General features: G+C 39.1%; 1 protein-coding gene across 5 annotated transcripts in view; it reads left to right on the plus strand.

The window, feature by feature from the left end:
- The window catches only part of KCTD3 (potassium channel tetramerization domain containing 3), a 67,962-nt gene that overhangs the window by 18,986 nt on the left and 21,507 nt on the right, over positions 1-27,469 (plus strand). For all 5 annotated transcript variants that reach the window (XM_018060157.1, XM_018060155.1, XM_018060156.1 and 2 more), the window contains 2 exons: positions 10,325-10,515; positions 22,050-22,165. In XM_018060157.1, coding sequence (XP_017915646.1) covers positions 10,325-10,515; positions 22,050-22,165 — 307 coding nt within the window. The remainder of the gene's footprint in view (positions 1-10,324; positions 10,516-22,049; positions 22,166-27,469) is intronic.

The raw sequence follows: 27,469 nt of genomic DNA on the forward strand, positions 1-27,469 counted from the left end.
TTTGTTTATTTGGGCTGTGCTGGGTCTTCATTCCTGTGCTTGCTTTTCTCTAACTGTGGTGAGTGAGGGCTGCTCCCTGATTGTGGCACACTGACTTCTCTGTGCCAGTGGCTTCTCTTGTTTCGGAACCCAGGCCCTAGGGTGAGCAGGCTTCAGTAGTTGCAGCCCCTGAGCTTACTAGTTGTGGCGCAGGGGCTTAGTTGCTCCGTAGTATGTGGGATCTTCCCAAATCAGGGATCGAATCTATTTCCCCTGCTTTGGCCAGGGGATTCTTTACCACTGAGCCACCAGGGAAGCCCTCCACTTTCGATTTTTAATGCATGTAAAATGTACTTTTTGTATAAGATATTACATTTAGGAATCCATTTTCTTCCACATGAGTGGCTAATTATGTTCTGATTATTAGATAAACCATCCTTTCTCATTGAATTTGAAAACCTTCATCTTGCTTTATATTTATTTTTATATACTTGCATCTAATTTTATACTTTTTTCCCCCTATTGTTGGACACTTGGCTATTGTAAATAATGCTGCTGTGAGCATGGGAGTGCAGAACTTTTCAGACTAGTGTTTTTGTTTTCTTTGAATATATTCCCAGAATTGAAATTGTGTTATCATAGGGTAGATTTGTACTTAATTTTTTTGAGCAAACACCATATTGTTTTCCATAGTGGCCATACCAACTTGCAGTTCCACCAACGGTGACAAAGTTTCCCTTTTCTCCACATCCACACCAGCATTTATTGTCGTTTTTTCAGAATTTTTATTTTGTTTTGAAATATAGCTAATTGACAATGTTGTGATAGTTTCACATGGACAGCAAAGAGACTCAGCCATAATACATGTATCCATCTCTTGTCTTTTCATGATGGCCGTTGCAACCTTACTGTGGATTTGATTTGCATTTCCCTATTGACAATTGATGCAGAGGATCTTTTGTATATTGGCTGTTTGTATATCTTCTTTGGGAAAATGTCTATTCAAGTCTTTGGTCCATTTTTTAGTTGGATTATTTGTTTTTTTGCTGTTGAGTTGAGTTCTTTATATATTTGCATATTGACACCTTATCAGATATATGGTTTGCAAATATTTTTTCCTACTCCATTGGTTGCTTTTTTCACTTTGATAGTTTCTTTTTCTGTGCAGATGCTTTTTAGAGTGATGTAGTCCCATTTGTTTATTTCTGATTTTATTGCTTGTGCTTAATGTGTGATTTTGAAAACAGTCATTACCACAACTCATGTCAAGGAGCTTTTTCCCTGTGTTTTCTTCTAGGAGTCTCATGGTTTTAGGTCTTCAATCAATTTTGAGTTTATTTTTGTCAGTAGTATAAAGTGAATGTGAAAGTGTTAGTCACTCTGTTGTGTCCGACTTTTTGCGACCCCATGGACTGTAGCCTGCCAGGCTTCTCTGTCCATGGGATTTCCCAGGCAAGAATACTGGAGTGGTTTGCCATTCCCTTCTTCAGGGGAACTTCCTGACCTGGGGATTGAACCTGCACCACTTGCATTGCAGATTCTATACTATCTGAGCCACTAGGGAAGCCAGTAACAGTCAAATTTAATTCTTTTCTGTTTAAGTATCCAATTTTCCAGGCACCATTTATTGAAGAAGCTCCCTTTTCTTCATTTAGTGTTCTTGGCTACCTTATCAAACATTTGTTGACTATATATGCTTGGACTTATTTCTGGGCTCTTAATCCTATTCCATAGGCCTATTTGTGTGTTGATCTTCTTAATCTTTCCTTTCATTAGCTGGTGAGAATTTGAAATAGGAGATTGGAGGATTTTTGTGTGTTGTGTTAGATGGAAGAGAAATAATATGAAATATTCTTATGTGTTAAAGAGAAAAACTTGTGCATGTGTTTGGCTTCATAATTTAACCTTTGAGCGGTAGAATCAGCTTCCTTTCTAATTAGCCTGGTAGTGAGGTGTTGGAAAGAAAACAGTGAAAGTTATATTGAGAAAAGTCTAGTAGAAAACAAGCAATGAGGGATTTTGTGCTGATATATTAGTGTTAAAATTAAAAAAAGAACTTAGGCAAGCAAAATCACCCTAACACAACTAGCTCCTCCATCTGGACCTTTAGGAAAGAATCATTGTGTGCTTGTATTTCTGCCTTCTTGTGGTACCCACCCCAAGCCACATTTGTGGTTTTAGTTGCAGAGTCTCCTTACCAACCTCCAGAACCCTTTTTCTGTCTGGGGTCCATCTCTTGAAGAAAAATAGGCAAAGGGAAATCTGACAGAGTCTGGTTTGGCAAATCATTTCAGCACTGAGCAGAAATGATGTATTTGGGAGTTGGGGAAGGAATGGAGAGGTGTGGGAAGAAGGGAGAGCTCTTCAAAATAAGATGACTCGGCTCTAGAGGCTCCTCATTAGTAAATATTGGGAAAACATCCAGTTCCATAAAAATAGCTTCTGAATATTGAGAAATTAATTGGACTTTCCAGTTAGGACTTAATCACCTGTTTTTTTATGCCAGGCATATAACACTGAAGTCTCTTGTATACGTTTTCTCATTTAATTATCACAACAACCTGTGGCATGGATCTCATCATCCCTATTTTAATAATGAGAAAACCAAGTTGGAGAAATTCCCTAGGTCATCCTGGGGAAAGAAATGGCAGAATTCTCAACTCTCTCCATCCCAGTGCTTCTCATGTCCCGGGCACATAGTAGATTCCTAAGAATGCATTAGAATAAACACCATGTTCCTGGTCTCTGGTATAAGTGAGTAGTGTTAGTTTTGACAACATTATTAGTAGTTCTTTGATTCAGTGGGACAGGCAGTGGGCTGGGCTCAGTCTCAGAGCTACCCCTCCTCACTTTGTGGTTTCTCTTCCTAAGGGAGTGGAGTGGTGTGAAAGCAACTAACAAATTAACTGAACAACAAAGTTTTGGCTGAGGAGAAGTATAAAATGAAAATAATGTAGGTGCCTTGGTGTATTAGTTTCTTCTTTCTGCTATAACAAATTACCATATATTTATTTTCATCACTCAGTTCTGGAATTCAGAAAACTTCAAATTGGATCTTGCTGGGCTACAGTCAAGATATTGGCAGGTTTGTGTTCCTTCTGGAGGCTCCAGCAAGTTTCTTTGTCCTTTCCAACTTCTAAAGTCCATCTGTGTTCCTTTAATCACATTTCCTTTTTTACATTTCCAAAACAGCAGCGTGTCCCACTCGTCTACCTCTGCTTATGAGGACCTTAGTATTACATTCTAGGCACCTGGATAGTCCCCTTTGCCATGTAAGATAACATTTTTACCATTTTCAGGAATTTAGACAAGGACATGTTCAGGGAGCCATTATTCTGCCTACCACACTTGGTGAGGAGTTTTATAGTTCAGGTAGAAAGGACAGACATCAACTTGGAGGCAAATATTACTCTTCTAGTGTGGATTTTAATTGCTACAAGACTCCTATCAAAACAGGAAAGAAAATGAAAGTGCAGTCGCTCAGTCATCTGTGACTGTTTGCGACCCCATAGACTGTAGCCTATCAGGCTCCTCCGTCCATGGAATTTTCCAGGCAAGAATCCTGGAGTGGGTAGCCATTCCCTTCTCCTAGGGATCTTCCCATCCCAGGAATCGAACTGAAGTCTCCCATATTGCAGGCAGACGCTTTACCATCTGAGCCACCTGGGAAGCCATTGAGGCAGGACTTTATTTTAAAGTTTTAAACTGGAGTATACAGGTGATTTACAATGTTGTGTTAGACTTAGGTGTATAGCAAAGTGATTCAGTCATAAATATACATATATCCATTCTTTTTTAGATTCTTTTCACATATAGGTCTTTGCAGAATATTGAGTAGATTTCCCTGTGCTTTACAGTAGATCCTTGTTAATTATCTATTTTATATGTAGTAGTGTGTATATGTTAAACTCCTAATTTATCTCTCCACCCTGCATTTCCCCTTTGGTAACCATAAGTTTGTTTTCAAAGTCTGTGAGTCTGTTTCTGTTTGTAATGAGTTTGTTTGTATCTTTTTTTAAAAAATTATATATATGTGATATATGATATTTGTCTTTGTTTTACTTCAGTTAGTGTGATTATCTCTAGGTAGATCTGTGTTGCTGCTATTGGCATTATTTCATTTTTTATGCCCGAGTAATATTTCATTCTATATATGTACCACATCTGCTGTAAATGAACATTGAGGTGCATGTATCTTTTCAAAGTATGGTTTTCTTCAGATACATGCCTAGACGTGGAATTGCTGAATCCTATGGTAGTACAATATTTAGGTTTTTAAGGAATCTCCATACTGTTCTCTGTATGATATACCAATTTATATTCCCACCAACAAATGTAGGACAGTTCCCTTTTTTCCACATCTTCTCCAGCATTTATTGTTTGTAGATTTTTTGATGATGGCCATTCTGACTAGTGTGAGGTGATAGCTCATTGTAGTTTTTGCATTTCTCTAATAAATTAGAGCCTCTTTTCACGGGCCTCTTGGTCATCTGTATGTCTCTTTGGAGAAATGTTTGTTGAGACCACCCACCCATTTTTTGATTGCGGGGTTTTTTTTTTTTTTTTTTTAATATTGAGCTACATGAGTTGTTTGTATATTTGGAGATTAATCCCTTATCAATGTCTTTGCAGATATATTGTGGATGGTTTCCATTGCTGTGCAAAAGCTTTTAAGTTTAATTTGGCTTCCCTGTGGCTCAGATGGTGTAGAATCTGCCTGAAATGCCGCAGACTCTGGTTCTGTACCTGGGTTGGGAAGATCTGCTGGAGAAGGAAATGACAAACCATCCCAGTATTCTTTTCTGGAGAATTCCATGGATAGAGAAGCCTGGCAGGCTGCAGTCCATGGGGTCCCAAAGAGTAGGACATGACTGAGCAACTAACACACACACACAGGTCCTATTTATTGCTTTTTATTTTAATTGCTATAGGAGGTGATTCAAAACAGACCTTGCTGCCATGCATATCACAGCATACTGCCTACGTTTTCATCTAAGACCTTCACAGGATCTGGTCTTACATTTAGGTTTTTAATCCATTTTGAGTTTATTTTTTATAATTTTATGTATTTATTTATGGCCGTGATGGGTCTTCATTGCTGTGCAGACTTTTCTCTAGTTGCTGCAAGTGGGGTTCTACCCTCTCGCTTCAGTGCACAGGCTTCTCATGGTGGTGGCATCTCTTTGTTGCAGAGTATAGTCTGTAGGGGATGTGGGCTTCCGTAGTTGTAGCTCCCGGGCTCTAGCGCACAGGCTCAACAGTTGGGGTGCACAGCTCAACGGTTGGGACACATAGACTAAGTTGTTCTGCACAGTGAGGGATCTTCCCAGATCAAGGATCAAATCTGTGTCTCTTGCATTGGAAGGTGGATTCTTTACCAGTAAGCCACCAAGGAAGTCCAATCCATTTTGAGTTTGTGTGTGGTATTAGAAAATGTTCTAATTTCATTCTTTTGTAGGTAACTGTCTATTTTTCCCAGCATCATTTATTAAAGAGACTGTCTTTTCTCCCTGACCATCACCAACTCCTGGAGCTTGCTCAAACTCATGTCCATCTAGTCGGTGATGCCATCCAACCATCTCATCCTCTGTCGTCCCCTTCTCTTACCTTCAATCTTTCCCAGCATCAGGGTCTTCTCCAACGAGTCAGTTCTTCATATCAGGTGGCCAAAGTATTCGAGTTTCAGCTTCAACATCAGTCCTTCCAATGAATATTCAGGACTGATTTCCTTTACGATTGCCTGGTTTGATCTCCTGGCAGTCCAAGGTACTCTTAAGAATCTTTTCCAACACCATAGTTCAAAAGCATCAATTCTTTGGCACTCAGCCTTCTTTATGGTCCAAATCTCACATCCATACATGACTACTGGAAAAACCATAGCTTTGACCAGACGGATCTTTGTTGGCAATGTGATGTCTCTGCTTTTTAATATGCTATCTAGGTTGGTCATAACTTTTCTTCCAAGGAGCAAGTGTCTGTTAATTTCTTGGCTGAAGTCATCATCTGCAGTGATTCTGGAACCCCCCAAAATAAAGTCTGTCACTATTTCCATTGTTTCTCCATCTATTTGCCATGAAGTGATGGGACTGGATGACATGATCTTAGTTTTTTCAATGTTGAGTTTTATGCAAACTTTTTCACTCTCCTCTTTCACTTTCATCAAGGAGTTCTTTAGTTCTTCACTTTCTGCCATAAGGTTGGTATCATCTGTGTATCTGACGTATTGTTATTTACCTTGGCAGTCTTGATTCCAGCTTGTGCTTCATCCAGCCTGGCATTTCCGATGATGTACTCTGCATGTAAGTTAAATAAGCAGGGTGACAACATACAGCCTTGACATGCTCCTTTCCTAATTTGGAACCAGTCTGTTGTTTCATGTCTGGTTCTAATTGTTGCATCTTGACTTGCATACAGATTTCTCAGGAGGCAGTTAAGGTGGTCTGGTATTCCCATCTCTTTCAGAATTTTCCACAATTTTTTGTGATCTACACAGTCAAAGGCTTTGGCATAGTCAATAAAGCAGAAGTAGGTGTTTTTCTGGAACTCTCTTGCTTTTTTTATGATCCAGCAGATGTTGGCAATTTGATCTCTGGTTCCTCTGCCTTTTCTAAATCCAGCTTGAACATCTGGAAGTTCACAGTTCTCGGACTGTTGAAGCCTGGCTTCATCATTCATGATACTGCTCCATAGTTTTCTTTTTGTGTGTTACTTTTGTCTGGTTTTAGTATTAGGGTGATGGTGGCCCCATAGAAAGTGTTTGTGCCTTTCTCTGCAGTTTTTGGGAATGATTTTAGACAGATCAGTAATAACGTAATAACCTTTCTCTAAATGTTTGATAGAATTTACCTGTGAAGCCGTCTGGTCCTGGACTTTTGGTTGTTGGAAGTTTTTAAATTTCAGTTTCAGTGTTTGTGATTGGTCTGTTCATATTTTTCATTTCTTTCTGGTGTAGCCTTGGAAGGTGGTGCCTTTCTAAGAAGTTGAAACATTTCGTCTAGGTGTTTTATTGGCATATAGTTGCTTCTGGTAGTCCATTATCCTTTGTATTTCTGTGCTGTCCCTTGTAACATTTTCATTTCTCATTTTATCCATTTGAGCCCTCTTTTTTGCTTGAGTCTGGCTAAAGGTTTATCAATTTTATCTTCTCACAGAATCAGCTTTTAGTTTCATTGATCTTTTCTATTGTTTTGTCTCTGTTTCATTCATTTCCGCTGATATTTATGATTTCTTTTCTTCCAGTAAGTTTGGGTTTTGTTTTCTTCTTTCTTTAGTTGTTTAGGTGTAAGGTTATGGTGTTTATTTGAAATTTTTCTTGTTTTCTGAGGTAAGATTGTATTGCTGTAAGCTTCTCTCTTAAAAGTGCTTTTGCTGTGTCCTATAGGTTTCAGATTGTTGTGTTTTTGTTATCATTTGCTTCTAGGTACGTTTTGATTTCCTCTTTGATTTCTTCAGTGATCCGTTTAGCCTCTATTTTTTGTTTTAGCAGCTTTTTGTTTGTAATTAATTTCTAATCTCATAGCATTGATCAAAATGGTGCTTGATAGGATTTAAATTTCCTTAAATTTACCAAAGGTTTCTTTATGGCCTGCTTGTGATCTGTCCTGGAAAATCTTCTATGTGCACTTGAGAAAAACGTGTATTCTGCTGCTTTTGGATGGAATGTTCTATAAATATCTTTTAAAGAACATCTAGTCTAATGATCTAATGTGTCATGTAAGACCTGTGTTTCCTTATTAATTTTCTGTCTGATGACCTGTCCATTGATACAGTTGGGGTGGTAAAGTTTTCCTATTACTATGTTACTGCTAATTTCTCCTTTCATGGCTGTTAACATTTGCTTTATTTATTGAGTTGCTCCTATGTTGGGTGCATATATATTTACACTTGTATCTTCTTGGTTTGATCCTTTGTTCATTATGTAGTGTCCTTTGTCGCTTGTCTCTTTATTTTAGTCTATGTTGTCTGATATGAGTATTACTACTGCAGCTTTCTTTTGATTGCCATTTTCATTGAAAGCCCTTTTCCATTTTACTTTCAATCTGTTTGTGTCCCTGGATACGAAGTGGAACTCTTACAAACAGCACACATATATATATATATATATATATATATATATATAAATCTTTTTTTTTTTAAATCAGTTCTGCCAGTCTATGCCATTTGGTTGAAGCATTTAATCCATTTACATTTAAGGTAATTAGCTATACATATGTTTTCATTGGGCTTTCCTGGTGGCTCAGTGATAAAGAATCTGGCTGCCAGTGCAGGAGACATGGGTACGATCCCTGGATCAGGAAGATACCTTGGAGAAGGAAATGGCAACCCACTCCAGAATTCCTGCCTGGGAAATCTCATGGACAGAGGAGCCTAGCAGGCTGTAGGCCACGTGGTCGCAAAAGATTCGGACACAACTTAGTGTCTAATAACATGTTAGACAATAATAACATGCTCTTATTGTCATTTTAGATTCTTTTGATATATTTATATGGTTATAGTATATTTACAGCAAGTTTCAAAAATTTGAGAGCATATACCCTCCACTATTTCTTTCATGGTCTTAATTTGAAAGTTAGCCATATTCTTTGCATAGCTGGCATGATTTCAGAGTGTTATTTTATTATGCAGGAGTAAAGAGATGGGTTGTTGGAATATCAGAGCTTGTTCTGTGTTTTTACACATTTAAAATTGTGTATTTACGTGTATGGAAAAATGTAAAGCAAATATTGCTTCTTCTTTGTACTTGATTTTAACTTAAAAAGTAGTAAATGCACATATCTCATTGAGTTAAATTATGTAATCGTTACACTCTCAAATGTGCTGTCCTGATTCTGTTACTGTTGTCATCTTTTTGTTTTACAATACCCTAATTTCTCTAGAGGAAAATGACTTAGAAGTAGTTTTTGTAAAAGATTAGATCATATTTAGTTTTATTATTTTATTAGTCACTGGTTATAAGATTGCACCGTTCACCTCATTAAATCAGTACAGCATCCCTTTTTTGAAGAATGTGAGCCTAGGACCTAGTGTATGTCTGCATGCACATATTGACATATTGTCTTTATTCTTGAAGTGCTGGCAGTCCCTGCTTTGTGTCCAGTCTACCAGTCCTTAGGAGGATCTAGGTTTAACTTCTCAGTGTTTTGTCAGTATTTAGGGTTTATTGGATAATTATTTTGATTTTTGTATTTTGACACATGAATCCCACCTGGTGGCTGAAGTGAGTAATTACAGACCATATATTGCCTAGGAAAACCATGTGAGATTTTTATATATATTGCCTTTAAGTTTAAGGAAATCATTAATTCTTGGAATTAATAAAGGTTGAATTGCATATTTTTGTGGATTACAGCTGTATTTAACATACATTTTAAACAAAAATAAAGCTAAAGTGTTTTTTTATAGGTTGTTAGTTGGTCATCATTTATGAATGCTTAAGTTTGAGTTTTGTGGTTTTATATCAGGTAGTAGTGTTTAAAGGAGCACATACTCATATTTATTGTCTTTGGGTAAGGCAAAGAGATTCTTTGTTTTGTTTCTGTCACTTGTTTTGTGTAACTTTAAAAATAAATATTGCATCATTAAAGTTCAGGTCGTTTATTGTCATGATTGCTTAACTGTGTAGTTTTTAAATGTTTGAAGGCTTAACGTGTAACCCCACAAAATAATGCATGTCTGAAAGACTTAAATTAAGTTAGGACAGCAAAAGTTATTAAAAATTTACAAGTATGTTTATCAATAATTATATATTAAAGCATTTTTATTCAGTCAACTAAATCTAAATCATGATAAGACACCTTTACTTATGGAGAAGGAATAGGCTCATGAGATTTTTTTTCATTTTGTGTGAAACCTTTAAAATCCAGTCCTCACTGAGTGGTTTCCAAAGGTCACATTTCATTCGTTTGATTATGCCAAGCTATCATATACCAGGTCACTCCCTTATCTTAGTTTGTCTTAATAAACTATCATCTGAAGGATCAAGAAATGATTGATTCTCAGTTAAGCATAGTAACTGATAGATTCAAATATTAATTCTCCTGAAACTGATTTTGTTGACTATTTATATTCACAAATAATGACAAAGTACCACTTTTTTGTGTAAAATGCAAAAAGATAATACTTTTTTTTTAAGTTTCTAAGTCTTTATAGTTTGGAGAACTTTGCTAAATTATTCTTTGGAGGAGTATAGACCTTTAGTCTCTTTTTAAGTGGTTTCTGTGTATTTTATTTTTTAGTAAATACATAGATAAATAGCTGTGATTAAACTTATTTTGGTACATTCATTCATGTTCTTTTTGCTAAGTACTGCTGAGTCTTATTTATGTTGTCTGTTTATATTCAACAGAATCAAAGAATCATCAGGATGGCAACAAGTGTTTACAAGCCCATATTTGGACTGGACTATTGAAAGAGTAGCTTTAAATGCAAAAGTGGTCGGGGGTCCACACGGAGACAAGGACAAAATGGTGGCTGTTGCCTCAGAGAGTAGCATCATCTTATGGAGTGTCCAAGATGGAGGAAGTGGAAGTGAAATTGGTAGGAAAATGTGGTTTATGCTGTTGCATTTAATATTCTGAAGTTTAAGAGGGATTGCCCATAAATATCAAAATTAACTTGGACTAGTTATTAGTTAGCTAGAGCTGGTGCATCTTCTGTTCAGTGTCCAGTAACAGTAAGACTGCTCAGTGTGAGAGGAATGATCTGGTAAAGAGGCAAAAAACCCGACTTGACTGCTCTGTAAGAATGTGCCCTTCCTGAATCCTATTTAGTGGTGGCTGCATTCTGTCCACCTCTTTCATACCACTGGACTGAAGGTGGGGTAAATAACTTTCTTTGTCCTCCCCACTTGTTGCTTCTAGACCCGAAGTTCTCAAGCTTTTCAATCTCCTCTAAGCCTACTTTACTTTCTTAAATCATTCAGGACCGTTAATTATTTTTGTTTGCATAGGTTATATCTATTGCTATTTACCAGAATAGGAGTTAATACTGCAATTCTGATAATTTGAAAAATAACGATAAAAACCCATTACATGGTAACATGAATAATTTTAGTAAAAAATAACTGTATCTCCAAAATGGGAAGAGTAGCAGTGGCTTACCGTTTTGTAAACCTCCTTTATGTTTAATTGAATTCTGATACCTATTTCTGCATTCAGTCTCCTGTGTGTGATTTGTTATTCTGGTAGAACTTGGTGGAGAGTTTGGCCTCACACAGATATATAGTTGGAAAAAACATTTTTATATAATCTTTTTAGATAATTGTTGATATTGTTTGCACCTGTCCCCAAATTTTGAAATCATATTGATGAACTCTGTTCATATAGATCATACTCTGTTAAATTAAAATCAGCGTGTTTTGTACTTTGAATGGGTCTTTTTGTCCTTATATAATTTTGTATAACATCATACATTGGTCATTTGTTAAGTGTTGGTTTGCTGAGTCATGTAAAATCTTTGAAATGTTGATACCTTTCATTGTACAGTACATTTTAAAAAATCACATTTATTACTATAACCACTGATCACATCTGTGAACTCCAGTATATTAGGAAGTTTTCATACTTACGGTGGCAGAAAACATTTTCCAGATTCCTGATATTCACTTGAAGCATTGAGCTTGTGTCACTGAAATAACAGATTTGCTCTGTTGCACTTTTTGGGGGAAGTCTACCAGATACCCAAAACTGAATTACATAGTCCTTAAGTCATCCTGTCCAGGGAAAATGGTCCCATGTGAAAGGAGCAGCTGGTTTCCTCTCAGCTCCAGCAGTTGGGAAGGTGCTTCTCGACACAGAGAGAGGACTTAGTCACACAGAATGTTGAGAAGACATACCCTCAAAATTGAGACTTAGTAAAACTTCTTAGCAGATTGCTTCATCTAGGAAATTCTTAAGTTAATCCGTTTTCTTTCCTTGAAAATGTGGCAGAGAAGAATTTAATCACTTCCAGTATAGTTTACTGCCACTCCTTTGATTCATGCCAAGGTGTGTGCTGTTTGTACCCAATGTTGCTTTGCATCGTTAGTGCAAAGATCAACACAGATGTTCTAGGATAAGGCGTGAGATTCGTAAGTTTTTAACACTTTGGGTATTCCAATGCCATGTGTATTTGTAATCAAATATTCATATAAAAAATACTAGAGGGGGAGAAACAGAACATGAGGTGCAGCTACATCTGTGTGTTTGTAAGACAGAAATGCAGTTCTGCAGACAAGCTACTGTCTGCGCCAGTCTTTAACTTGAGGATTTACTGTGTCACTGAAAGGGCCAGCATTGTGGTTTCCTTTACTGACGTTCATCTCACAGGCATTCAGCATCGCTGTCTGTCTGGGCTTTCCTGGTCTCCTAGCAATGGTGTGCCCTTCTCTCGCTAGAGCAGTGCCATAACTTACCCAGGAGGATGGTTCAGTGACTTTTTCATTTCTAGTTTGAAGTTTTGTAACAGTTTATCAAAAGCTTTTCCTGTCTTCATTTAAAATCCTTCTTTAAACTCTCGAGTATTTGGTTTGAAAGAACCCACAACTGGCTTTATAATCCTGTTCTAAAAGGTTTTGTTGCTTAAGCACAATAAAGCAAGTTATTAACATCTATAAATTGGGGGGAAAGTTGTTATTTAAAATTTTTATATGCAATTTTGACCAGTTTCTTTAGAGTCCTTCCTTCCATGAATCAAAGAACTCTGCTAGGTCATATCTATCTTTGTCAACTCTGTTGGATTTATGTGGATTGAGGCAAGTTAAGTACAATAAAAATGTATTAAAAATAAATTTATTTCAGAATAAAATATTTAACAGTTGTAGGTAAAATTTTAAAATGTAGAAAGATTTTTATAACATTTTAAAAACTAACATTGCAGAATAACAAAGTGTACCTTTTTCTTATATTTCTTTGTAGGCTCAAGGAAAACTTGTATTCTAAAACAATTACAGTGGTTATAACTGAAGACAGCTACTAAAAATAGTGGAAGTATTTAGGCCAAATTAAGTTAGTCTTGGGAAACTTAGCTGTACCCCCAGCCTGCCACCATAAACCATTCTAGAAAACAGAAGAATACACGTGCAGGTGCCGTTATCTCAATGGTGACCTCACGTCATGTAGCCTCTGGAAAACTCCTTGTCTGTACTTCTTGAGATGATGAGAGGTTTTCATTTTTAAAGGCAATGAAAATAGTCTTGACTTGAGACTCCCGGAGGGTTTCCACAGACCCATGAGGATTCCCAGACCACGCTTGGGGAATCTTTATTCTAGACCGTGTCTCTTCCCTTCTCTCTCGGTGTCCCATCCTCCCCAGCCCCCACCACCGCATCTGCCCAGATTTCGAATTTCATTCCATCTGGACTTACACTTGATGTAGTGCTCCGCTGCCCTTTGGATTACTCCCCTTCATTCCTTTGAGATTACTAGCTCTAATTTTCTAACTCAGAAATTCTTTAACTCCACTGGGGTCTTGACTCATTGCTTCCCATGCCATCAGGCTGGGATTCTGTGTTTACGGTCACTCTAGCATAGAGCCTCTGTTTCCTTCAGTCTCTCCCGTTGCCTTACCTACCTGAAGAAACCACAGCCCAGGCCAAATCGGCATTTCTTTCCTGAGTAGCCAAGTGTAGTGCAGAGAAAGAAATGTGTGCACACCCAGAACAGTAGTCTTAACTTGTGACCTCTCTCTGGTGGACCTTTAAAGGCTACCCAGAAATCCTACCACATTGTCCTTATCTGATCTTGTTTCTATGTCTTCCTCATCTCCTCTTCATGATTTGAAGTTGCTCTAATCATGTCCCTAAGCACTGTCTGCAACTACTCTTGTTAGTGCCACCCATGGGTCTGTACTCTGCTAAATCCTAGGATCTAGTTCATAGTCTTCATCTGATTAGAACTGTCATTGATACAGTTGATTAGTCTTTTCCTTTTGAAGACTTTTCTTCCTTTGGCTTCTGGAACACTTCATTGTCTTGATTTTTATCCTCGCTCTTTGTTTTTTCTCAGTTCCTTTTGATAGTTCTTCCTTATTTACCAAATTTCAAAATGTTGGCATGCCCCAGGGCTTAGTCCTTGGGCTTCATTCCTCTATATCTGTGTCTGTTCCTCGAGATATTCCCAGGTTCAGTGATTTGCTAGAAGAACCTAGAGGACTCAGCACATAGACACTTGGAGCCATGGTGTCTTATAGTGAAAGCATGCAAAGCAGAATTGACAAAAGACCCATGGTGGCATCTGGTCCCATCACTTCATGGCAAATAGAAGGAGAAGTTCAGTGGAAACCAGGTACAAGCTTTCAGGAGTTCCCGTCCAATGGTATTTGCTTAAAAATTCCCCTAGCAGTGAATTGTGACTAACTTGTGAGATGTCTCTTCATTCCAATTCCAAAGAAAGGCAATGCAAAAGAATGCTCAAACTACCCCACAATGGCATTCATCTCACATGCTAGTAAAGTAATGCTCAAAATTCTCCAAGCCAGGCTTCAGCAGTACGTGAACCGTGAACTCCCTGATGTTCAAGCTGGTTTTAGAAAAGACAGAGGAACCAGAGATCAAATTGCCAACATCCACTGGACCATGGAAAAAGCAAGAGAGTTTCAGAAAAACATCTATTTCTGCTTTATTGACTATACCAAAGCCTTTGACTATGTGGATCACAATAAACTGTGGAAAATTCTGAAAGAGATGGGAATACCAGACCACCTAACCTGCCTCTTGAGAAATCTGTATGCAGGTCAGGAAGCAACAGTTAACACTGGACATGGAACAACACATTGGTTCCAAATAGGAAAAGGAGTGTGTCAAGGCTGTATATTGTCACCCTGCTTATTTAACTTATATGCAGAGTACATCATGAGAAACGCTGGGCTGGAAGAAACACAAGCTGGAATCAAGATTGCCGGGAGAAATATCAATAACCTGAGATATGCAGATGACACCACCCTTATGGCAGAAAGTGAAGAGGAGCTAAAGAGCCTCTTGATGAAAGTAAAAGAGGAGAGTGAAAAAGTTGGCTTAAAGCTCAACATTCAGAAAACAAAGATCATGGCATCTGGTCCCATCACTTCATGGGAAATAGATGGGGAAACAGTGGAAACAGTGTCAGACTTTTATTTTTGGGGGCTCCAAAATCACTGCACATGGTGACTGCAGCCATGAAATTAAAAGATGCTTACTCCTTGGAAGAAAAGTTATGACCAACCTAGATAGTATATTCAAAAGCAGAGACATTACTTTGCCGACCAAGGTCCGTCTAGTCAAGGCTATGGTTTTTCCAGTGGTCATGTATGGATGTGAGAGTTGGACTGTGAAGAAGGCTGAGCGCCCAAGAATTGATGCTTTTGAACTGTAGTGTTGGAGAAGACTCTTGAGAGTTCCTTGGACTGCAAGGAGATCCAGCCAGTCCATTCTGAAGATCAGCCCTGGGATTTCTTTGAAAGGAATGATGTTAAAGCTGAAAGTCCAGTACTTTGGCCACCTCATGCGAAGAGTTGACTCATTGGAAAAGACTCTGATGCTGGGAGGGATTGGGGGCAGGAGGATAAGGGGACGACAGAGGATGAGATGGCTGGATGGCATCACGGACTCGATGGACATGAGTCAGAGTGAACTCCGGGAGTTAGTGATGGACAGGGAGGCCTGGCGTGCTGCGATTCATGGGGTCGCAAAGAGTCGGACACGACTGAGTGACTGAACTGAACTGAACTGTGAGATGTCTCAGGGAAGTTCGTTAGAGACTTGGTATCCAAGTTTATTACTCGAGGTTAGTCACTGAAGTACCCTCTGCCTAGCCTGTACCAAGACTCCAGATTCTTGAAAGTAAAGCAGATATTCAGCAGAAACCCCAGTGTTTACACAGCAGTTTAGGCTTTTTGACAGCATGGATTAGATTTCTTTTGTCTGTAACTCCGTATGAGTGAAATTATGTAGTGCGTCTTTTGTGTCTGGCTTCTTTCATTCAACATAATGCTTTTGAGATTCATTGTGGTGTTGAGTGTTTTGGTGGTGCATCCCTTTTTATTGCTGAGTAGTATTCCATTGAATTAATATGCCAGAGTTTGTTTATCTATTCATCTGTTGATAGACATTTGGTTTACTTTCAATTTGGGGATGCTAAGAATAAAGCTACCATAAACATTTAAGTAGAACTCTTTATGGGCATTTTATAAATTAAATATCTAGGTGTGGAATTTCTGGGATGCATGAAAAGTGTATGCTTAATTTTATGAGAAAATATATAAGTGTCTTGCATGTGGTTAAGTCATTTTACATTTGTATAGCAGTATGTTAGGACTTCCCTGGTGGCTCAGATGGTAAAGCGTCTGCCTACAATGCGGGAGACCTGGGTTCAATCCCTGGGTTGGGAAGATCCCCTGGAGAAGGAAATGGCACCCCACTCCAGTATTCTTGCCTGGAAAATCCCATGGACAGAAGAGCCTGGTAGGCTACAGTCCATGGGGTCGTAAAGAGTTGGACATGACTGAGTGACTTTTAATTTTTTATTATTTTATGTTAGAGTTCTGGTTGCTCCATACCTTTTCCAACACTTTTTTATTGTCTTAATTTGAGACATTGTCTTAATTTGATCCATTCTAGTGGACATATGGGCTTCCCTGGTGGCTCAGAGGTTAAAGCATCTGCCTCCAATGCGGGATACCTGGGTTCAATCCCTGGGTCGGAAAGATGCCCTGGAGAAGGAAATGGTAACCCACTCCAGTATTCTTGCCTGGAGAATCCCATGGACAGAGGAGCCTGGCGGGCTACAGTCCATGGGGTCTCAAAGAGTTGGACATGACTGAGCGACTTCAGTTCACTTCAGTGGATATACAGTGATTTTAATGTTGGGTTTAATTGTATTTCCCTAATGACTAATGGTATTAAACATCTTTTCATGTCCTTATTGACCATTTGTACTGTTTCTTTTGAGACATGTCTTTTAAAAATCATTACCCTCTTTTTATGAGATTGTCATCCTCTTACTGATCTGTAATAGATTAGATTACGTAGATCTTATCTAATCTGTGCATAGACTGGATTATTAGTTTGCAATGAGGGATAATGTCCCTCCGGGGCCTGTGGGAATGTCTGGAGACATTTTGGGTTGACACCATTGAGGGAGGAGGCTTCTGTCCTCCTCCCCCACTTCCCCTCACCCATTTCTCTTTCCCTATTATCACTCCCTCATTCCGTCTTCTCTCTTCCTCTCTTTGAGATTCAGTTTCATGTTAGGCTGCTTTATATTTGCCTAGAGACCATTGGGCATCCATGGTGGCTCAGACAGTAGTGTCTGCCTGCAATGAGGGAGACCCGGGTTCGATCCCTGGGTTGGGAAGATCCCCTGGAGAAGGAAATGGCAATCCACTCCAGCACTCTTGCCTGGAAAATCACATGGACAGAGGAGCCTAGTGGGCTACAGTCCATGGGATCGCAAAGAGTCCGACACGACTGAGCAACTTCACTTCACTTCAGAGACCATTGGAGCACTAGTTTTTTTCCAGTTTCTTTTCTCCCCATCCTTCAGTTTAGACCAGTATCTTACTGTCTTTTACCATTTTGCTGTGGTATTCGTTAGTAGAGCCCATATGATGTTTTTTATTTGAAATGTTGGCCTTTTCAGCTCTAAGATTGCCTTTTAAAATTTTTATTTTAGTTTGTTTTCTGCTGAGATTTTTCTAGTCTGTTTACTCACTATGTCCTGTTTTTTAATTAAACTCAACATATTCATTATAGCTGTTTTATTAGTTTTTGTCTGCTAAATCTATTATCTGAATCATCTGATTTATTTTGAGTTACATTTTCCTGCTTTTTCACATGTCTAGGAACTTGTGACATATGTTGGGCATTGCATGATCTGTTAGGTAGGGAGTATGGGTTAATAGTGCTGTCTTCTTTTAAGATACGAGTTTTGCTCCAGCAGGCAGTTAAATTACCAGAGGATGTTTATTCTGCTAGGCTTGTTTGTTTGCTTTGTTAAGGACAGGTAGTCTTTCTCAGCTTTATATTTTATTTTAGGGCATGGCTCCTACTCAGGGTGTGTTAAGTATTGTCATTTTGGAATCTTAACAGAATGCCTGAAGAGTGAAAGACTCTTCACACTTACTGAGCTGGAACTACTGAATTCACCCACAAGTGACCTCTGCTATGTCCACTCAGCTCCCAGGCCTGCTGCAGCCTCTCTTTTTTATTCCTTGTGGATTCTTAGGCCAGCCCAGGTGCTGCCTGGCCTCAGTCAAGGCATAGGGAAACTAGGGAAACCCCTCTAAAATTCTGTGCCATCCCCACACCCACCATGGTGCGTTTCCCTTCTTTCTTATATCTTATTCATAAATTCTAGCTTCCTCAACAGCTCTGGCCTCTGATCTCAGCTTTCTCAGTTGAGAAAAATCGTCGTTTGGTTTTCCCTTGGGTTTCACCTCCCTGTTGTCAGGAAGGCTTACACAGAAAGCCAGTTTGATCCTGGGGCTTATCTTGTGTATTTACTGGCTTTCAAGTCTCCTGCTGCCTGTTGGCCAGTGTCTGAAAACAGGTGTCTCCTATATTTTGGCCATTCTTTTGTTACTGTTGTTTATAGTGAGAAATAGTCTGATGTCATGTATCCATCATGACTGGTAGTGAAAGTCCTCCTTAAAACTTTAGGGAAAAAACTTAAAATGTTTTGAAATTATAATATACTTGTAATTATATAGAAAGGAGATCAGTTGTGATTTTTGTTTATTTTTACATGTTGCCACTTGTAACATGCCAATAAGTGAAGATTTTATGCCTTGCCTTTTTTTTTTCCCCCCAAAGGCTGACTTGCTAGCTACTTAATGAGATAATACATAGTAATTTGTTCACACCCTGTAAAAGAGATGATTTGTTATTACAAATATTCTTCAGAACTTGACAAAACCATCCAAAGAAAACTTGAGAGCTGGTGTATCCGTGATAGAGCTCCCTTAGAGGCTGAATTCCTTCATTATAACTTGTATCAGACAGTACTGCTGGATTGCTTCTATAAACAGTGTTTTACCAGGAGGCTCCCTTAAGACAGGAACTTGTCATCATTCACAGTGTCTTCTTTGTGGACAGTGGTCAGGATTGTTGAGTCTAACAAAGGGTAAGGGGTGACACTAAATTTCTGGAGATCGTTCAGAATGTCTTCCTTGATTTCCCAGAATCTCACTCTTCTGTCAAGTAATCAGTGTTTGTTAGTTTTCCAGTTTTTATTTCTACCTCACATAGCTTGTATTACTGAATATAGGTATCTTAACATGTTCTGAAAAATTGTCTAGCATCAAAATTAAAATACTAATCATGAGAATCCCTGAAATTGCATGTGAAATGATTACACTGTGCTCTGAAGTGGCAAGTTTGTTTCTCAACCAGTTTTGATGAAAGAGCTTAGCTTTGTGTGCAGACTTTGTTTTATTTTGCTCTGGTTTTTCTGGCTGACAGGTTGGGCTGAGGTGATCTATTCATGTGTATAAATATGTATTTATAAGTACATAAAAGTTAAGATGTGTATATGGAAGACATTCCTGGCCATACTTCCCGGATTTGTTTTTCATTTTTGTCAAGTTTATATCATTTTTAATCCTTGCGAGATGCCTGGCTTTTTCAAGATTGATTGAGGATTTTCAAGGTGTTGTTTATTGCCACTGGTCTGGTCTCATATGTAGTACAGTTCTGAACAGAAAGAGAAATACCCCTCATTGATATAAAATTCAAAAGAAATCAGTTACCTTTTCTGGCTTATGCTTTTAACACATTGCAGTTACATTTAATTGTTTTGTTTCTTCCCATGAGTTCTTCAAAGCCTTGTGAATCTTTGTTTTTCTCAGCTAGATGCTGAGAAAATTTTTCTTGTTGTCACATATTAGTTACCTTTTTAAAAATAAAAAATATCTGTTACCTGAAACAGCTAAAGATCCACATAAAACAGTATTCTATAATGAGACTTATTTAGACTTATTCTATAATGAGACTTGTGGTTAGATAAAAAGATGCTTTTCATAAGATGCTTTTCAAATAATGAAGATAATACTATTTAAATGTCAAAATTGGATTACAGCATTTTTAAGGTAAAAGTGAGCCTTGAGACATTGAGCATAGACCCTGTTTTATCGATCAGATAAGTAACCCAAAAAGTGGCAAAGGTACTTTCAGAGCCAGGATTCCAATACATAATCTTCCTGACTGCAGGTGTAGTGCTCGGCTAAAGAGAGACGGCTGTGCGGTGCCGCACGTCGGAGACCAAAGCTAGCTGGGGCAGTTGTGGCTCTTTTGCTATTAATGTGAGCTCTCCTTACAAGGTCCTTCCTCACCTGTTCTCCTCTCCCCCTTTCTCAGATTCCCTGGGCTTACCCAGTCCAAATTCCCCAATTTGAGGAACTTGTTTTCACCTTTTTAAAAACCCAACTCAGAGGCCTTCTTTTCTAAGAAAGATTCTGAAAACTTTTTTCCTAGAAACTCTTTTATTCTTCTTGTTATTACTGTGTGCATCCTTTTGTTGCATTATGTTATAATTGGTTGTGGGTCTTTTTTTTCTCTCTTGTAAATCACAAGTACCTAGTAAGATATTATTTTCGCATTTTTATTTGCTTTTTTATTGAAGTATAGTTGATTTACCGTATTGTGTTAGCTTCAATTGTACAGCAGAGTAATTTGGAGATAGATAATATGTATATATTCTTTTGAAAACATTAGTTTTGGCTGTGCTGGGTCTTTGTTGCTGCATGCGGCCTTCCTCTAGCTGCAGCGAGCAGGGGCTGCTTTTTCCTGTGATGCGTGGGCTTCTCATTTTTGCTGGTTTCTCTTGTTGCAGAGCATGGGCTCTCGGGTGGTTGGGCTCAGTAGTTGCGGTGCATGGTTTAGTTGCTCCGGCATGTTGAATCCTCCCGGACCAGTGATCCAGCCTATATGCCCTGCACTGGCACGTGGATTCTTAGCCACTGGACTGCTGGGGGCAGTCCTCTCTCTCTAATTTTTTGTTTATTATTATTTTCTATTACAAGTTACTGCCAAGATATTGAATATAGTTCCTTGTGCTATACAGTAAATCCTTGTTGTTTATCCATCATTTCATGTATTTTAATCACATAGCCTAGTATAGTGTAGTTGGAGTCAATTAAATTGAAATCTGCAATGTTGGCAGATGAGAGGTTTAAAATAAGCTCTGATAAAGGCCTGAATGTTTACTTTGCACACAGCATGACTACTTGCTGTTTCGTTTTTCTTGTTTGCTTATTTTCAGATTTCTAGATACATTGTGGATAGTTGGGTTGCCAAGTCTGTGTCTTCAGATCAGTGATTCTCAAATATCAGGTCTGTGAGTAGGCTGTAGCTAAAGCTTCTCTGGATTTTATACAAAGGCAGTGGGTTTTCTCATTTAGTGGGTCTAGCATGAATCCCAGGATCCTTGCTATTTTATTATGTTCACTTTAAATCTACTCAGTTGCTTTGATAGTCAGCTATGGTTTTTCCAGTAGTCATGTATGGATGTGAGAGCTGGACAATAAAATGGCTGAGCACCAAAGAATTGATGCCTTTGAACTATGATGCTGGAGAAGACTCTTGAGAGTCTCTTGGACAGCAAGGAGATCAAACCAGTCAATCCTAAGGGAAATCAACCCTGAATACTCACTGGAAGGACTGATACTAAAGCTCCATTACTTTGGCCACTTGGTGTGAAGAGCCAACTCATTAGAAAAGACCCTGATGCTGGGAAAGATTGAAGGCAGGAGAAAGGGGTGACAGACGATGAGATGGGTGGATGGCATCACTGACTCAATGGACATGAGCTTTTGCAAGCTCTGGGAGATGGTGAAGGACAGGGAAACCTGGCATGCTGCAACCCATGGGGTTGTACTGAACAACACCAGCTAGGTTTGGGAGCGACAGCTTCAGATATCAAGCTGTTCAATCAGAGTGAGATTACTTGGGGCAAACTTTTACGTGCTGTTTAAGAGCTTAATTAAAGTTTCTTATTTCTGGTTCCCAAAATGTCTGGCACATAATTTGTAGAAATGAGATACCTTGAAGATGTTTTTAGACTGAGTTTTGATTGATTGAAAGCTGGTGACTGATTAACCTCTCTTTTTTATGATCATTTAAGGAGTATTCAGCCTTGGTGTTCCTGTCGATGCTCTCTTCTTTATTGGTAACCAGTTGGTGGCCACGAGTCACACAGGGAAAGTGGGAGTGTGGAATGCTGTCACCCAGCACTGGCAGGTTAGTTTTAACTAATGCGTATCACACAAATGAGATTATTTCTCAAACTTGTGCTGATTGTGCATGCACTTTGTTCTTGTGGAATTCGTATTGTTTCTGTTTTGATTATATAGAATATTGAATATATTTAGTGGTAAGGTAGCTTCTGGATACAAGTCTGACTATATATTCAAGAATCTTAAGTACTTTGGAAATGAGTGGGTTTTTATACTCTGATTAGACATTTCTTTATTGCCTTGAAATGTTTTAAGTGTTATGCCTTGGGAATAGTAGTAGTTCAGGCAAACTTCATCTCCTGAGTAGAAGCACAGTTCTGTAGGAAAATAGAGGATAGCTAGCTAAATGGTCTCAGGTACTTGAGAGGAACAAGAAGGATATAAGACTAAAGAAAGGTTAATACCTGATTCTGAAGGAGAGGAGAACAATTAAAGAACTTTAAGCAGAGAGTGACTTGATCAGATCAGTGATTTAGAAAGATAACAGTAATAGCTAATAGGAAAAGTAGACTGGAGACCAGGGAAGGTATCCAGCAAGAGAAGCAGAGATTCAACCAGAGTGAGTAGACAGTAAAGATGAGACTATTTGAAAAACATTTCATAAGCCATCCCCAAACGATACGGATTGGTATCTGATTAGATGTTGAAAATTAAAGAAGAGAGATGGCTTTCTAATTTTGACAGTTGGGTGGCTGGTAATATTTTAAATTGAAAGGGAATGGAGTGAGAGAAGCATATATATTGGTGCATAGTGTGAGGAATAATTAGAATGATTAAATATGTTTCTTTTGAGTATTCTTGTATGTATCCGAATATAGGAGCTCAGGAAACAGTAGGGAGTACCCCTTTGGAATTTAGGAAAGAAGAAAGGGCTAGGAAAAAAAAAAAACAATTAGAAACCGCAACACTTCTGTGGTAATTGAAAGATAAGAATTGATAAGATTTTCCATTGAAAGGATATCTGTAAAGAAAAGCCAGAACTAAAATCCTGGGGAACATTAGCTTTTTAAGGGAACAGGATAGGAAATGAAGAGCTAAAGGGACACATGGTGCAGTTGAGAAATGGCGTTGGTTTTGGTGGTAGAATATCATTTGCAAAGTTCGGTTGTGGTGGGGAGACAGATTGCAGGAATTGAGAAATTAAAAGATCAGAGATTAGAGACAGCAAATTCAGCATGTCTTTCAAAAGTTTGATGGTGAAGTAGAGCAGAGAAATGAAGTGATAGTTTAAGGAGCAAGGCTAGATGGAGGAAAAGATATTCAGTGCTTTATTTTTTTCTCTAGGGTTTTAGAAGCTTGAGCATGCTTGCTAGTCAGAGAAGGGAGTTGACAGAGAAAGCATTTAAAGATTGAAAGAATGGAGATGTTGCTAGTCCCATAGAAGTCAGGAGTATATGTATATAGTGTCTAGGACATAGTAGACCCAATAGAGAAGAGAGGCTTCTTTCTCTGTGACGGAAGAGTCGGGAAGGAGTTCTGTGGAGGAGAAAGACATGGGGGTATGTTTCAGGGAGTGCAGAGATTATAAATCCTTATAAGGGACCTGTTTGGTATAGTTATATGAGTTTCTTCCTTAATCCTCAGTACTGGGAGGGAACAAGAGCAAGAGAAAACAGTGTTGGCTTGATTCAGGATTGAAGATGTAATTAAACGGGTATGACACACAAAGGGAAGAGAAAACATAAAATGGCAAAGCAGTTGAAATTGTAAAATTGTAATGGAGTACCAGGTAGGCAAAGGAGGGTGCAAGGATTCTAGGGACTAGAGGGAAGGTAGAGCAGGTTGATGACTTAAAAGGAAATTGTGGAAATTGTGAAGATAGGAAGTTGTCAAAGGCTGAAATTAAGATTTTGGAGTTGGAGCAGTTCTCGATGATGTAGTCATTTAAATCATATGTTGGACTGACTTAAAGGTGAAAGTAGTTGAAATAGGGGTCATAGAACTGTAAAGGTCATCAGGGTGGACATGTAGGTACCAGGATGGTGATAGAGAGTGGGAGGAAAAGCCAGCTGATCAGATGCCCAGCTCCTCAGCAAAGGTGATAGGTTGATATGGAAGCTGCAGTTGGGGCAGAGAGAGGGTAATTGAATGTCATGCTTGGGTTGATCTTGTGCAGGAATGTCCTTGAGATCTTATGGAAGGGCCTAATAAGTGACAATCCTTTGGCCACCTGATGAGAAAAGCCAGCTCATTGGAAAAGACGCTGATGCTGGGAAAGATTGAGGGCAGGAGAAGAAAGGGACGACAGAGGATGAGATGGTTGGATAACATCACCAACTCAATGGACATGAGTTTGAGCAAACTCTGGGAGATAGTGAAGGACAGGGAATCCTGGCGTGTGCTGCTGTTCATGGGGTCGCAAAGAGTCAGACCCTATTTAGCCACTGAACAGCAACAAAAGATGGCGGGGAGGTGATGAGAGAATGAATGACTTCCAGTGAAACAGATTACGGTCAGGGAAAATTAAGTTTCATTCTAGAAATGAAGTCATGACATGGAAGTCATGGTTGTAGAAGAAAGATACTAGCTAAGATTAGGTGGAGCTAGTGTCAGCTGATTAAGCATTATTACTGTAAGTCTCGATGGCTCAGCAAGTAAAGAATCTGCCTACAATGCAGGAGACGCAGGTTTGATCCCTGGGTTGGGAAGGTCCCCTGGAGGAGGAAACAGCAACCCACTCCAGGATTCTTGCCTGGAAAATCCCAAGGACAAAAGAGCCTGGTGGGCTACAATCCAGAGTCACAAAGCGTCACACGACTGAGCACACACACATGCACTGAAAATCCTAAGCAAGCGAATATGACATACTCAGGGCAGTTAGTGGTCAGTACACAAGAGGTGTCAAGTCTCCTCACTAGTGCCTGAGCTAGTTCATACAAGACCTTCCATATAGGCACAGAAAAGGCATCATAAAGGTATTACCATAAAAGTGATGGGCCAGGGACTGTGGGAAAGGACTGATCTAGGTTGATCTAAAATTGAGGAGGAGGGATTCTTCAGCTGGTGTTGTTCTTGTAAAAGAGGAATGTGGATTTTAATGATCTATGGAAAGTCTGCTCTCAGGTAGGTTACTTGGCTAATATGTCAAGTCTGAGCTTTCAGTGGCTCGGAGAAGTGGTGCTGTCTGTGCCATGAAACTCGTGAGGTGCATTTTAGTTCCTAAAGGAACATGTGTCTTTATCACCTTTTTTGTTTTTTTCTAATGTCACAACTGCATATAAAAATTTTCATATTTTTGAGATCCCTGAAACTATACTGGTGTCCTCAACATGGATACTTAAGCTTTTAGTCCCATGGGTATAACCTGTTGCATCTTGTTTGGTACATGCATGAGTTGAAAACCATAGCTGACAAAGTAGGTTTGTTATCACGTTTCAGGAAGACCTGGGGTAAGTCGAACATTCATGTAGCAAACAAGCCTTGTAAATTATAACCTAGATACATGATTTTTTTTTTTTTTTTTTTTGGTGTGCAGGACTGAGCTAGTATGAAATCTCAGTGTCTGATCTGAAAATCTCAACAGACAGTTCTGATCTGGGGCTGACTCCTGTGACTGCTGTGGCACGGATGACCAGATTTGGATCTGGCCTTTAGCCACAGTTCTGCCCAGGAGTAACACAGAAGTACACAGGACAACTGGTGTAGTTCCTGACTCCAGTTGTATAATCAAGATTGATTTGAAATGTTTGAGTCAGATGAGCAAGGCTGAGAGCAAGCGTTTTTAAGCCTAAAAGACGTGGTGGTGTTGAGGTGTAGCAGTTTCTTACTGTAGCTCTTCCCTGGTGGCTCAGACGGTGAAGAATCTGCCTGCCAGTACAGGAGACGTAAGAGACTTGAGATCCCTGGGTCAGGGAGACCCCCTGGAGAAGGAAACGGTGACCCGCTCAAGTATTCTTGCCCATGGACAGCGAGACCGGCAGGCTACAGTCCATGGGATCACAAAGGGTTGGGCACGACTGAGTGACTAAACGCACAAAACACATACAAACGCGTGTGCTAGGACAGCTTCAGTAAAGTGTTAATGAAACTGTTATATGTGCATTGTATCTGATTTGAGTAAGAAAAAGGGAAATTATTTTTTAAAAGAAACATTTTAATTTTCTTCTTAATTCCTCTTTAGATTTAAGAAGGTTAGTAATAAGAGTGTTTCAAATAGGTAGCCTTAGCCTAGGCTGAGTTACAGGGCAGAATAGCAGTTTTAGGACTTATTTCCCCAGTCGTTCCAGTTTAAATGTAGATGCATATTGGAAACATATTACATGTTTCTTTCTCATATTAAAAGACAGTTTGGGGAGTCAGTCCTGGAAAGTCATTGTGTATCCTGATTCCTAAAGGATCAGAAAACTCTGTTCATTCTGAAAGACTAGAATCGTCAGCCAAAGTCACCTGAGTCATCTGAGTTATAACCTAACTGAACAGTGGAGGGCAAACTTGAGGAGGAAATTTTGGCTTAATGGAGAATGAAAGTGAATTTCTGTGGCCTGAGGGCTGTGCTGGACTAGAATTCGGGAGGCTTGTTTGATTTTGCTTCCCTTCTGCCGTGGTCTGATGTGCTTTCAGCACTGATGTCACAAATACAGTTTGGTGGGTTAGCTGTCTTGTTTTTTGTATTTGTAACAGGTTTGTGAGCCCTGCAAGTTAGGAATAAGGTGGGAATTGGCATCTTAGGGCCAGAATTCATTGGAGAGAGGACTGGCATTTGGGTGCCTATTGTGTCCTGAACGCTACCCTAAGTAGGTTGTCTTTCTGACTTGGGATTTACAGCAACACAGCTGAAATAGCTCAGTCACTGGCGAGGAGACTTGACGCCTGGATGTCTGTTGTGTACTCACCACTACCCTGAGTATGTCTTATTCGCTTGCTTAGGATTTTCAGTGCATGTGTGTGTGCTCAGTCGTGTCAGGTTCTTTGTGACTCTGTGGACTGTAGTCCATCAGGCTCCTTTGTCCTTGGGATTTTCCCAGGCAAGAATACAGGAGTGGGTTGCTGTTTCCTCCTCCAGGGGACCTTCCCAACTCAGAGATCGAACCTGCATCTCCTGCATTGCAGGCAGATTCTTTACTCGCTAAACCATCGGGATTTACAGTAACAATGCTAAATCAGCTGACACTAGCCCCCCCAATACTGACATACAGAAACATTGGGTAAAAATACTAAAATAGTATATATTCTATTAATATCAGGTATTGAATTACATTTGTTATTTGTTTCTTTATACATACTTGCATACCACATATCAAAGTCAAGTCTCTAGATTCTGGGATCCCACCAGGACCAGGAGGCATGGCTTCAGGGAAGTGTGTAAATC

Source organism: Capra hircus, chromosome 16 (assembly GCF_001704415.2).
Source record: "Capra hircus breed San Clemente chromosome 16, ASM170441v1, whole genome shotgun sequence".
NCBI classification, from domain to species: Eukaryota; Metazoa; Chordata; class Mammalia; order Artiodactyla; family Bovidae; genus Capra; species Capra hircus.